Source organism: Talpa occidentalis, unplaced genomic scaffold (genome assembly GCF_014898055.3).
Source record: "Talpa occidentalis isolate TD23 unplaced genomic scaffold, MPIMG_talOcc4v2.1 talOcc4.3, whole genome shotgun sequence".
Lineage (NCBI taxonomy): Eukaryota > Metazoa > Chordata > Mammalia > Eulipotyphla > Talpidae > Talpa > Talpa occidentalis.
Window position 1 is genome coordinate 37,592,696 of NW_023603184.1, and position 13,766 is coordinate 37,606,461.

A 13,766-nucleotide genomic window follows, 5' to 3' on the forward strand; every position below is an offset into this window, starting at 1 on the left:
ATTTGTTTATATATTGTATGTGACTATTTCTGTTCTAAAACAGCAGAGTAGAATAATTGTGACATATGGGTCACAAAACCTAACCTGTCTAGCTCTTTACAGAATAAAATTTGCACTTGAACCAGACAGTTGGTTGAACAGTTAGCATAGACATCACTGGCACATCTGGCAGCAGATTCATGTAGAAAATTACAAGGCAGTAAATAGCAGGGCAGTGTCTTTAGGAGTCTTCACAGTAGCCCCAGGGTTGAGATATGAGGGAATGAAACCACACAGATGGGTGTGGGGCCACCCTGTCCCAGAACTAAGGTATGGGTCCTCCCAGTTTTAAGTATCTCCCAGTCTAGAAACAATTTACTAATCACAAGTCATGTTTAACATATAAGCCCCGTTGCATTGTAGCACAGCTGACATTCTACTGTATTACATTTCTAAGAAAATGGGTCTAGTATTATTAACCCATTTAAGTTCTACTCCATTTTTGGGCACTTAGGTGTTTAGTTGGTTGGTTTGTTTCAATTTAATGCTATCACAGATAAATTGCTATGTTGCTTTCTAAGGAGTCATTACCAGGACTGGGATTCTGATTGTTGCTTCATATTGTCATACTTTCCAAAACATTTATACCAGTGTACTGGTCCTAGCCCCAGTGGAGACAAAAACCTAGTAATCCTGGCCTCAGGGACTATAAGAGCCAGTGAGTAAGGAGGGCAGGAGAAGGTAGGAATGTGGTTTCCTGGGTGAGGATAATGATGACTGTGGATCTGAGATAACATTGCACTGAAGCTTGGTTTAGGATTCAAATTTAAATTCCTGACCACTGGCCTAGAATACTGTAGGCAAAAGTGTGAAACTGAAATAAGTAAGTTCTACTTTATCTAATGAGAGGATATCCTTGAAATTCCTTTTTGCAGAGTTAGTAAAAGCTGAGAGAATGAGCAGACTCGCAGAGGTTTACAGGAACTCATCAGTATAGAGTTCAACACATCTTGTCAAAGAAGACATTTCCAGCTATTCATAACCTGTGTGGTTTTTAAAAAAATAAGAATAGGGGCCTTCCCCGGTGGCGCAGTGGTTGAGCACTGGGCCGCAAGGCTGCCCGCAGCCTCTGCAGTGCCAGTTCATTCCCCGGCCACCGGCGAGGGTCCCACCAAAAAAATAAATAAATAAATAAATAAAAAATAAAATAAATAAGAATAAAGGTCCTGCATTATGTTGTAAAGGTACTTAATTTATAATTATAGTTTCTTTATTGTATATAAACTATATAAGGAGGAAAACAGTTAAGATTCTTGACCATTTTTATTCTGTTGATCAAGTTACTTGGGATAAGATCATGGTCTAAGATCATGGTCTCTAGTCAGTAAGTTAAATATTTTAAGGTTGATGAGTAAATTCAACTTTTTAAGATAAATGTAACCTACAACTTTAAGTGAACAAAAACAGTTTGTGGTACTATTTTAACAAAGGTAATTTTCTACAATAAGCATCTATAGCATATAGTAAGCATATGTATAGTTGCAATATTATTGGTCTTTGGAATTATTAAAGCAAACCACCTAGTAGTACAGGCAGGATCTTTATCCTTTTTAGTAAGCAGACTTGCACCTTTGAAGACAGACTATATATAGGTACAACTTAAAATTTTATGGTAACTGGTGTATAAATATTTACCATCTCTTTTTTTTTTCCCTAAAGCTGTGGTTCACAAATTTTTTTTCTATAAAGAGCTAAATAGTAACTATTTAAACTCTCTGGGACAAAATCCAAACTCTAGGATATTATGTAGATACTGTATAACAAAAGAGAAGGCTTCTCTCTTACACTACTTTGTTTGCCTGGGTGGACTGCTGCCTCAGGTGGTAGGCAATCTTTGTGCCCACTTGCCATCAATGAGACTTTCTCAGGAGGAGGGATCTGAAAAAGGAGGGTTGTGACCACTGGGATCATTTTTATACTACTCCAGTGACACCAAGATCCAGGTGTGAGGGCCCTTGCCTCCTTTCAGAGGGCTCAGCTTTGGCTGGAGGAAAGATAACTCACTGAGCTGCCAACTTTCAAATTGAAATTTCATTGCTTGATGTCCAGCAGTTGCCAACAGTGGAATCTTCAGTACCTAGATGCCAACTGTGTGTGCCCAGGCAAAGTACAAGGCATGTTGACCAGTCAAAGGAAGCAGGGACTGGAAACAGTGGGGAAGATGGGCAGAAGAGGATATCCTGGTTTGGGTTTTATCACTCACAGTGCTAGCCTATTCAAGTGGTGCCTGCAGGCCACATTAAACAGGTAGCAGGCTAGTTTGGTTTTAGTCTGTCAACACTTACTCCAGTACTTGAGCCTTCCAACTTTAGGCACTGTTTCCTGTGTCCCTGAGTAGTAATTCAAAGCATTGTGTCTCAGGGCAGGTCTTACATGCCATGCTGCTTTCCTTACAGGATCAAGCCAGAAGATGCCATGGACTTTGGTATTTCTCTCCTCTTTTATGGCCTCTACTATGGCGTTCTTGAACGGGACTTTGCAGAAATGTGTGCAGACTACATGGCATCTACCATAGGGGTAAGTTCACCCAGGCTCTTAATACTGCCTCCTCTAGAGAGTGGAGGATAGCACCACTCTTGAAGAGATAAGCCATACAGCTGGGTGGTATGTAGGAAGATTCCGTCCTTAAAATTTGCAAAGTCAAATCTCAGATGTACCCTGGGATTTTTTTTTTTTTTTAATGCACCAAAAAATTTTTAATAGTTAGCAAAAACATAGCAATGCAAATTATAATGTTCACTTCGTACACGCAAAGAAATGATATTTTATTTTTTTAACTTATAAAATTTAGAATTTTTTAAAATTTATATCTTTTACATCATTGTGTATTCCCTGTAAAATTCCTACAACCAGTTTCCCTGTGAACCTTCACTATAGTTCCTTGTGCTTTTATCTTGCTTGTTTTGATACCTTTTCCTCCCCGTCCCTTGCAGAATGTCTCTTATTTATTGTTGTCTGCTAGCTTTGTTTTGTTTTTTATTATTGTTGTTGTTATTTTTTCCCCCTGGTCCTTATTTGGTTTCTCTATATTCTTTGCATAAGTGAAACCATTTGATATTTTTCTTTTTCCTTCTGGGTTATTTCACTGAGCATGATCCCTTCTAGCTCTGTCCATGTTGCTGTGAATGGCATGGGTTTGTCTTTTTTGATTGCTGAATAGTATTCCATTGTGTATGGTCATCTGTTTTTGGACATTTGAGTTATTTCCATGTCCTATCTATTATAAATAGTGCTCCAGTAAACATAGAGGTGCAGGTATCCTTTTGAATTAATGTTTTTGTGTCCTTAGGGTAGATTTCTAGGAGTGGAATTGCTGGGCCATGTGGTAGCTCCATTTTTAGTGGGTTTTTTTTGTTGCCTTTTGTTTTTAAGATTTATTTATTTATGCATACAAGAAGTGGGGTACAGGCCAGAGGTGCAGGGGGGAGGTGAGAGGATTCATCAGAGACAGAGTGGGGAGCAGGACAGTTGGATTGATTGATATACACTGCTGAGGGGAGCAGCAGGCCGAGACAGGAGAGGTCTGCTGCGCCATGTAGGTCACCTCCCTGCCCGGGGATCGAACTCATGCTGCAGTGGCTGCAACTAGCTTCATAATGCTGAGTCTTAATCCCTTGCGCCACCAGGGAGGCCCCATGATTCTGCCTATTTTTTGACTGGATTGTTTACTTTGTTTTTGTTCAGTTGTGAGCTCTTTGTAGATTTTTGTGATCAGTCCCTTATCAGTTGTTTTATATGCAAAATTTTTCTCCCAATCAATAGGGTATCTTTTTGTTTTGGCGAGTGTCTCTTTTGGTGTATGGAGGTTTTTCAGTTTGATGTAATCCCAGTTGTTTATCTTTTCCTTTACTTTCTTTGCTTTGGTAATGTGGCTTTAAAGATGTTACTGAGAGATGTATATTCTGTAGTGTTTTGCCTATATTTTCTTCTACATATTTTATGGTTTCAGGTCTTCTATCGATTTTGAGTTGTTTTTTGTGCATGGTATGAGGAAGTGGTCTAGCTTCATTCTTTTGCAAACAGCAGTCCAATTTTCCCAGCACCATTTATTGAACAAACGGTCCTTGTTCCATTGCATATTCTTTTTTTTTTTTTTTAATTTTCTAGAGGCATGTCTTATTTATCTATTTGTTTGTTTGTTTGTTTGTTTGGTTTATACATGCACTGGGTACAGTCAGAAGCCGGGAGGGCGAGAGAATTCACCAGAGCCAGAGCGGGGAGCAGAGCAGGCAGAAGGACCGAAGTACACTGCTGAGGGGAGCAGTGGGCGGCAGGAGAGGTCTGCAGGAGAGGTCTGCGCGCCATGTGGGACCCTCCTCCGGTGGCCGGGGAGCAGCCGGGGATCGAACCGGCGCCGCAGAGGCTACGGGCAGCTTCGCAACCCAGTGCTCAACCGCTGCGCCACCTGGGAGGCCCTTCCATTGCATATTCTTTGCTCCTTTTTTTTTTCTTTTTTTTTTTTTTTTTTTTTTTCCCTATTTTTTTCCTATTTTTTTATTTTTTTTCTATTTTTTTACATCGTTCATTTTTATTTTATTTTTATTTTTTTTTAATTAATAAATTTTATTTTTATATTCCCCATACAATTGCAATCCCCCCATTCTGACCCCAATCCCTCCCCTCCGCCCCCACCCCCCAAAAAGTGTCTCTGGTTCATAGTTTTTGTTGATTTTGATTTTCACTTTCTTATAGTTATTCATTTTCCTGGTCCCTTATTTAAGTATTCTAGATTCCTGCTATGAGTGAGACCATCCGGTATTTTTCTTTTTCTTTTTGGCTTATTTCGCTGAGCATGATCCCTTCCAGCGCCATCCATGTTGCTGCAAATTGCATGTGTTTATCTTTTTTGAATGCTGAGTAATATTCCATGGTATATATGTACCACATCTTCTTGATCCAGTCATCTATTTTTGGGCATTTGGGCTGTTTCCAAAGCTTAGCTATTGTAAATAGTGCTGCTATAAACATAGGGGTGCAGGTGTTCTTTGGAATTGATGTTTCTGTGTTCTTTGGGTAAATACCTAGGAGTGGAATTGCTGGATCCTGTGGAAGCTCTATGTTTAGTAGGTCCAGAAATCTCCACACAGCTCTCCATAGTGGTTGGACCAGTTTGCACTCCCACCAACAGTGCAGAAGAGTTCCTTTTTCTCCACACCCTCGCCAACATTTGTTGTTGCTAGTTTTTTTAATATGTGCCATTCTCACTGGTGTAAGATGGTATCTCATGGTAGTTTTGATTTGCATTTCCCTGATTGCAAGTGATGTTGAACATTTTTTCATATGCCTGTTGGCCATTCGCATTTCCTCTTCAGAGAAGTTTCTTTTTAGCTCCTCTGTCCATTTCTTGACTGGATTATTTTCTTTGTTGTTGTTGAGTCTCATCAGCTCTTTGCAGATTTTTGTGATCAGTCCTTTATCATTAGTGTTGTGTGCAAAAATGTTCTCCCAGTTGGTGGGGTTTCTCTTTGTTTTTGTTATTGTCTCTTTTGCTGTGCAGAAGCTCTTTAATTTGATGTAGTCCCAGCTGTTGATCTTTGCCTTCACTATCACTGCTTTGGGTGAAGTGTCTGTAAAGATGTCTTTGATATGCAAATCACGTAGTGTTTCGCCTATATTTCCTTCTATGTATTTTATGGTTTCAGGTCTTATGTCTAGTTCTTTAATCCATTTTGAGTTGATTTTTGTATATGGTGTGAGGTGGTGGTCAAGCTTCATTCTTTTGCATGTAGCGACCCAGTTTTCCCAGCACCATTTATTGAACAAACTTTCTTTGCTCCAATGCATAGTCTTTGCTCCTTTGTCAAATATTAGTTGACCATAAACCTGTGGGTTTATTTCTGGATTTTCTATTCGATTCCATTGGTCTGTATGTCTGTTCTTGTTCCAATACCATGCAGTTTTGATGATTATGGCTTTGTAGTAAAGTTTGAAGTCTGGGAGTGTGATGCCTCCATTCCCTTCTTTTTTTTTAAGGAGAGCTTTGGCTATTCGGGGTTTTTTGTGATTCCATATGAATTTCATCAATAATTGTTCTATTTCTTTGAAGAATGACATTGAAATTTTGATTGGAATAGCATTGAATCTGTAGATTGCTTTTGGTAGGATGGCCATTTTAATAATGTTTATTCTCCCAATCCATGGGCAGGGGATGTTTTTCCATTTCTTTGTGTCTTCTTCTATTTCTTTTAACAGTGTTTTATAGTTTTCTTTGTATAGGTCCTTTACCTCTTTTGTTAGATTTATTCCCAAATATTTGATTTTTTTTGTTTCAATAATAAAAGGGATGGTTTTTTTGATTTTTTCTTCTTCAGATTTATTGTTTGTATATAGGAAGGCTACTGACTTTTGCGTGTTGATTTTGTATCCTGCCACTTTACTGAACTGATTGATGAGTTGAATTAGTTTTTCTGTGGAGTTTTTGGGGTTCTCTATGTATATTATCATATCATCTGCAAAGAGTGATAGTTTGACTTCTTCTTTTCCTATTTGGATTCCTTGGATGTCTTTCTCTTGTCTTATTGCTCTGGCTATGACTTCCAGTATTATATTGAAAAGCAGTGGTGAAAGTGGACATCCTTGTCTTGTTCCAGATCTTAATGGAATTGCTTTCAGCTTTTCACCATTGAGAATGATACTGGCTGTTGGCTTGTCATATATGGCCTTTATGATGTTGAGGTACATTCCTTGTATCCCAAGAATTTCAAGGGCTTTTATCATGAATGGGTGTTGCACTTTGTCAAAAGCTTTCTCAGCATCTATTGATATTATCATATGGTTTTTATATTTATTTTTGTTGATGTGTTGGATAACGTTGATTGATTTTCGGATGTTAAACCATCCTTGTGTCCCTGGAATGAATCCTACTTGATCGTGGTGAATTACCTTATGGATACACTGTTGGATTCTGATAGCTAAAATTTTATTGAGGATTTTTGCATCAGTGTTCATTAGGGAGATTGGCCTATAGTTTTCTTTTTTTGTGTTGTCCTTGTTCGGTTTTGGTATTAGTGTAATGTTGGCTTCATAGAACGTGTTAGGTATTATACCTTCCTTCTCAATTTTTTGGAAGAGTTTGTGAAGGATAGGCACCAATTCATCTCTGAATGTTTGGTAGAATTCATTTGTAAATCCATCAGGTCCTGGGCTTTTGTTTTTGGGGAGGTTTTTGATTACCATTTCAATTTCACTAATTGTAATTGGTCTGTTTAGGTGTTCTATTTCTTCTTTATCTAGCTTTGGGTGATTGTAGAGTTGTAGGAATTTGTCCATCTCCTCTAGATTGTTGAACTTGTTTCCATATAACTGTTCATAGTAGTTATTAATTATTCTTTTGATTTCTGCTGTGTCCGTTGTGATTTCTCCTCTTTCATTTATTATCCTATTTATTTGTGCTTTCTCCCTTTTTGCCCTTGTGAGCCTGGCTAGGGGTTTATCTATTTTATTTATTTTTTCAAAGAACCAGCTCTTGGTTTCATTGATCTTTTGGATTGTTTTTTTTAGTTTCGATTTCATTTATTTCTGCTTTGGTTTTTATTATTTCTTTTCTTCTACTGGTTTTGGGGTTTTTTTTGTTGTTCTTTTTCTAGATCTTTGAGCTTCGAGATTAGGTTGTTTCTTTGAGTTCTTTCTTGTTTCTTGATGTGAGCATCTATTGCTATATATTTTCCTCTTATTACTGCTTTTGCTGCATCCCATACATTTAGGAAATTGGTGTCCTCCTTGTCATTCAATTCAAAGAATTTTTTAATTTTTTTTTTTTTATAATTTTATTTTATTTTATTTAATATTTATTTATTTATTGAAGCACCGGGTACAGTCAGAAGCGCGGGAGGGTGAGAGAATTCACCAGAGCCAGAACGGGGAGCAGAACAGGCAGAAGGACCGAAGCACACTGCTGAGGGGAGCAGCGGGCGGCAGGAGAGGTCTGCGCGCCATGTGGGACCCTCCTCCGGTGGCCGGGGAGCAGCCGGGGATCGAACCGGTGCTGCAGAGGCTGCGGGCAGCTTCGCAACCCAGCGCTCAACCGCTGCGCCACCGGGGAGGCCCAGAATTTTTTAATTTCTTCTTTTATCTCCTCGTTAGTCCAGTGGACTTCCAGTAGTGTGGGTTTCAATCTCCACGAGGTAGGAGAGTACCTTGCCTTCTTTTTATGGTTTATTTCTAGTTTGATGCCTTCATGGTCAGAAAAGATGGTTGGTATGATTTCAATCTTGGTGTATCTGTTGATGTTTGTCTTGTGCCCCAGTATATGATCGATCCTAGAGAATGATCCGTGTGCGCTTGAGAAAAATGTATACTCAGATTTTTTTGGGTTTAGTGTTCTATATATGTCTGTTAAGCCCAAGCACTCTAGATCCTTATTTAGAGCTTTAGTGTCTTTACTTATTTTTTGTCTTGTTGATCTATCCATTGTTGATAGTGGTGTGTTGAAGTGTCCCACTACGTATGTGTTTTCTCTGATGTCTGTTTTCAGAGATGCCAATAGTTGTCTGATATATTTTGGTGCTCCTTCGTTTGGTGAATATATGTTAATGAGTGTTATTTCTTCTTGAAGTATTGTCTCCTTGATCATAATGTAATGACTACTGGAGTCTCTTTTTATCTTTTTAAGTTTGAAATCTGTTTTATCTGATATGAGTATAGCTGTTCCTGCCTTCTTTTTTGGTCCATTTGCTTGTAGAATTGTTTTCCATCCTTTAACTTTGAGTCTATTTTTATCTTTTGCAGCTAAATGTGTTTCCTGGAGACAGCAAAAGGTTGGGTTTTGTTTCTTGATCCAGCCTGTAACTCTGTGTCTTTTTATTGGAGAGTTTAGTCCATTTACATTTAGAGTTAGTATTGATATGTTAGCATCTGTATTTGCCATTGTGTTTTTTTTTCCTTTGATTTTATTTATTTATTCTTTTAATAACTTTCTTTGGCCTTCTTTTGTTGTTATTCGTCCCTCTGAGGTTTTGGCTTTAGGACTCCTTGTAGTATTTTTTGGAGTGGGGGTTTAGTCGTAATAAAATTCCGGAGTTTCTGTTTGTCTGGGAAGGTCCATATTCTTTCTTCAAAGAGGAAGGAGAGCTTTGCGGGATAGAGTATTCTTGGTTGGCATCTGTTTTCTTGGAGTCTGTTGACTATGTCCCTCCACTCTCTCCTTGCCCGTAGTGTTTCTTCAGAGAAGTCTGATGTCAGTCTGATTGGTTTCCCTTTGAATGTTATCTGTTTCTTCCCTCTTGTTAGTTTCATTATTTTTTCCTTGTCTTGGATTCTTGGGAGCTTTACTATTATGTGTCTTGCTGTATTTTTCCTTTCGTCATGGAAGTTTGGTGTTCTTCTTGCTTCTTGTATATCAATTTTCAGATCCTTCTTCGCATTTGGGAAGTTCTCTTCAATTATATCCATGAATATTTTCTCTGTTCCTACATCTCTCTCCTCTCCTTCTGGGATTCCTATAACTCTTATATTTCCTTTCCTCATGGAGTCAGATAGTTCCCGAAGTCTTTCTTCGGTCTTTTTCCTTCGTACTTCTCCTTCCTTTTCTGTTTTAGTTCTTTTTATTTCTGTGTCTTCAAGAGTACTTATTCGTTCTTCCATTTCATCTATTCTGCTTTCATTGCTTTTCCCAGAGTTCTTTAGCGTCTCCATTAATTCTTTGATCTCCTGCATTTCTTTTACTTCCCTCTTTAGGGACTCAATTTCATTCTTCTGGTCATTAATTATTTTTCCCTTATCATTGTTTTCCTTTATGACTTCTGTCAGTTTTTTAATCACAGCAATTTTAAATTCTCTATCTGGAAGGCTCAGAAGTTCTTCCAAGTTACTGTCGTTGCAATCTGGTAGATGGTTTTCTTTTTGCGGTGTGCTTTTTTGCTGAGGAGTTGCTGGGTTGCATGTGGTTTTTCTACTCCCTACTGCCTGTTTTCTAATTTGCCGTATTCCTTGTGACACTGTGTTGCTGGTACTGGCCCGCATCTTGGGCTACCTTCCCAGCTCACCACTGGCTCCTCTGGGGAACTTCTGCTGGGTTCACAAGTCTCCAGCAAAGAAAGGTCCCTGCTCTGTCTCCTCGGTGAGCCTTCTGCTGGGTTCACACAGTCTCCAGCAAGAAAGGTCCCTGCTGCAAAATGCCGGTGCAGGGGACGCGCTCCCCTGCACGCCCGGTCTGCCCCAGCGGTGGGTGCTGCTCTCCTCTGGGCTGGAACTGCAGTCTAGAAGGTGCCCGGCGTGGGCAAGCCTCCCAGCTTACCTCTGTTTCCTCGGTGAGCCTTCTGCTGGGTTCACACAGTCTCCAGCAAGAAAGGTCTCTGCTGCAAAATGGCGATGCGTGAACGCACTTCCCTGCACGCCCGGTCTGCCCCAGCAGTGGGTGCTGCTCCTCTCTGGGCTGGAACTGCAGGCTAGAAGGCGCCCAGCATGGGCAAGCCTCCCAGCTTACCTCTGTCTCCTCGGTGAGCCTTCTGCTGGGTTCACACAGTCTCCAGCAAGGAAGGTCCCTGCTGCAAAATGGCGATGCGGGAACACGCTCCCCTGCACGCCCGCTCTGCCCCAGTGGTGGGTGCTGCTCCCCTCTGGGCTGGAACTGCAGGCTAGAAGGCGCCCAGCGTGGGCAAGCCTCCCAGCTTACCTCTGTCTCCTCGGTGAGCCTTCTGCTGGGTTCACACAGTCTCCAGCCAGAAAGGTCCCTGCTGCAAAATGCCGGTGCCGGGGACGCGCTCCCCTGCACGCCCGGTCTGCCCCAGCGGTGGGTGCTGCTCCCCTCTGGGCTGGAACTGCAGGCTAGAAGGCGCCCAGCGTGGGCAAGCCTCCCAGCTTACCTCTGTCTCCTCGGTGAGCCTTCTGCTGGGTTCACACAGTCTCCAGCCAGAAAGGTCCCTGCTGCAAAATGCCGGTGTCGGGGACGCGCTCCCCTGCACGCCCGGTCTGCCCCAGCGGTGGGTGCTGCTCTCCTCTGGGCTGGAACTGCAGTCTAGAAGGTGCCCAGCGTGGGCAAGCCTCCCAGCTTACCTCTGTCTCCTCGGTGAGCCTTCTGCTGGGTTCACACAGTCTCCAGCAAGAAAGGTCCCTGCTGCAAAATGCCGGTGCCGGGGACGCGCTCCCCTGCACGCCCGGTTTTCATTTTTATTTTTTTAATATAAATTTTTTTTTATTTTTATATTCCCCATACAATTGCGACCCCCTTATTTTGACCCCAATCCCTCCCCCACCCCCAATAGAGTGTCTCTGGTTCATAGTTGTTTGTTGATTTTGATTTTTACTTTCTATAGTTATTCTTTTTCCTGGTCCCTTATTTAAGTTTTCTGGATTCCTGCTATGAGTGAGACCAAACGAAGTTGCGTGTCATCCTTGCGCAGGGGCCATGCTAATCTTTTCTGTATCGTTCCAATTTTAGTATATGTGCTGCCAAAGTGAGCACATTCTTTGCTCCTTTGTCAAAGATTAGTTGTCCATAAATATGTGGGTTTCTTTCTTTTTTTTTAAAATGATCACTTTTTTTTTTTAAAGATTTATTTATTTATACAAGAACCAGGTAAAGGCCAGATGTGCGGGAGGGTGAGAGGATTCACCAGAGACAGAGTGGGGAACAGAACAGGCAGACTGACGAAATACACTGCTGAGGGGAGCAGCAGGCGAGCCAGGAGAGGTCTGCTGCAACCTGTGGGACCCTCGCTCGCCAGCCGGGATCAAACTGGCGCTGCAGAGGCTGTGGACAGCTTCATAGTGCGGTGCTCAGCCGCCTGCGCCACCAGGGAGGCCGTATGTGGGTTTATTTCTGGGTTTGCTATTACATTCCACTGGTCTGTGTATCTGTTTTTGTTCCAGTACCATACTGTTTTAATTATTATGGCTTTGTAGTATAGCTTGAAATCAGGCAGTGTGATACCTCCATTCTCCTTTTTAGTCAAGAAAGCTTTGGCTATTTGAGTGTTTTTGTGATTCTGTATGAATTTCATCAATATTTGTTCTATTTCTTTGAAGAATGTCATTGAAATTTTTATTGGAATACCATTGAATCTGTAAATTGCTTTTGGTAGGATGGCCATTTTGATAATGTTAATTCTTCCAATCCATGAGCAAGGGATGTCTTTCCATATCTTTTTATCTTCTTCTATTTCTTTTAACAGTATCCTGTAGTTTTCTTTGTATGGTCCTTTACCTCTATTGTTAGGTTTATTCCCAAGTATTTGATATTTTTGGTTTCAATTATAAAAGGGATGGTTTTCTTCATTTCTTCTTCTTCAGATTGATTGTTTTCTGCATATAGGAAGACTACTAATTTTTGTGTTGATTTTGTATCCTGCTGCTTTACTAAATTGGTCTTATAATTTTAGTTAGTTTTTCTGTGGAATTTTTAGGATTCTCTATGTATATTATTATATTGTCTGCAAATAGTGATAGTTTTACTTCTTTCCCTGTTTGGATTCCTTGTATGTCTTTCTCTTGTCTTACTGCTCTGGCTAGGACTTGCAGTATTATATTGAAAAGCAGCAGTGAGAGTGGACATCCTTGCCTTGTTCCAGATCTTAAGGGAAAGGCTTTCAGCTTTTGCCATTGAGGATCATATTAGCTGTGGGTTTGTAATATATGGCTTTTATTATGTTAAGGTATTTTCCTCTAGCCCAAGGATTTCAAGGGCCTTCATCATAAATAGATGTTGAACTTCGTTGAATGCTTTCTCGGCATCTATTGATATAATCATATGGTTTTTATTTTTCTTTTTGTTGATGTGTTGGGTTATATTAATTTATTTTTGGACATTGAACCATCCTTGTGTCCCTGGCATAAATCCCACTTGGTCATGGTGTATTATCTTTTTGATGCATTGTTGGATTCTGTTGGCTAAGATTTTGTTGAGGATTTTTGCATCAGTGTTCATTAGAGTAGCCTGTAGTTTTCTTATTTTGTGTTGTCCTTGTTTGGTTTTGGTATTAGTGTAATATTGGCATCATAAAATATATTTGATAGTAGTCCTTCCTTCTCAATTTTTTGAAAAAGTTTGTGTAAGATAGGAACTAGTTCGGGCCTCCCCGGTGGCGCAGCGGTTGAACGCTGAGCTGCGAAGCTGCCTGCGGCCTCTGCAGTGCCGGTTCGATCCCCGGCTGCTCCCCGGCCCCCGGAGGAGGGTCCCACATGGCGCGCAGACCTCTCCTGCCGCCCGCTGCTCCCCTCAGCAGTGTACTTCGGTCCTTCTGCCTGCTTTGCTCCCCGCTCTGGCTCTGGTGAATTCTCTCACCCTCCCCTGCTTCTGACTGTACCCAGTGCATGTATAAACAAACAAACAAATAAATAAATAAAATATGCCTCTATTAAAAAAAATTTTATAAAAAGATAGGAAGTAGTTCATTTCTAAACATTTGGTAGAATTTGTGAAACCATCTGATCCTAGGCTTTCGTTTTGGGGGAGGGTTTTGATTATGGTTTCAATTTTACCTCTTGTAATGGGTCTGTTTAGGGGTTCTATTTCTTTATCTAGTTTTGGATGATTGTGTAGTTCTAGGAATTTGTCCGTCTCTTCTAGATTGTTGAACTTGTTTGTGTGTAACTTCATAATCTCTGATTATTCTTTTGATTTCTGCTGTGTTGTAATTTCTCCTCTTTCATTTATGGGGCTGTTAATTTGTGTTTTTTTCCCAGTTATTCTTTGTGAGTCTGGCTAGAGGATTGTCTATTTTGTTTATTTTTTTCAAAGAACCAACTTTTGTTGATATTTTAGATTGCTTTTTTAATTTCTATTTCATTTA

General features: G+C 40.4%; 1 protein-coding gene and 1 non-coding gene across 8 annotated transcripts in view; one reads left to right on the forward strand and one right to left on the reverse strand.

Annotated features, from left to right (window-relative positions):
* RNF121 (ring finger protein 121) overlaps positions 1-13,766 on the forward strand; it is a 91,774-nt gene that overhangs the window by 58,222 nt on the left and 19,786 nt on the right. For all 7 annotated transcript variants that reach the window (XM_054699501.1, XM_054699504.1, XM_054699503.1 and 4 more), the window contains one exon: positions 2,436-2,556. In XM_054699501.1, the coding sequence (XP_054555476.1) occupies positions 2,436-2,556 (121 nt within the window). The remainder of the gene's footprint in view (positions 1-2,435; positions 2,557-13,766) is intronic.
* On the reverse strand, positions 11,334-11,440 carry LOC119256392 (U6 spliceosomal RNA). Its single transcript, XR_005127732.1, has one exon. It is a non-coding gene; the product is annotated as a U6 spliceosomal RNA (small nuclear RNA).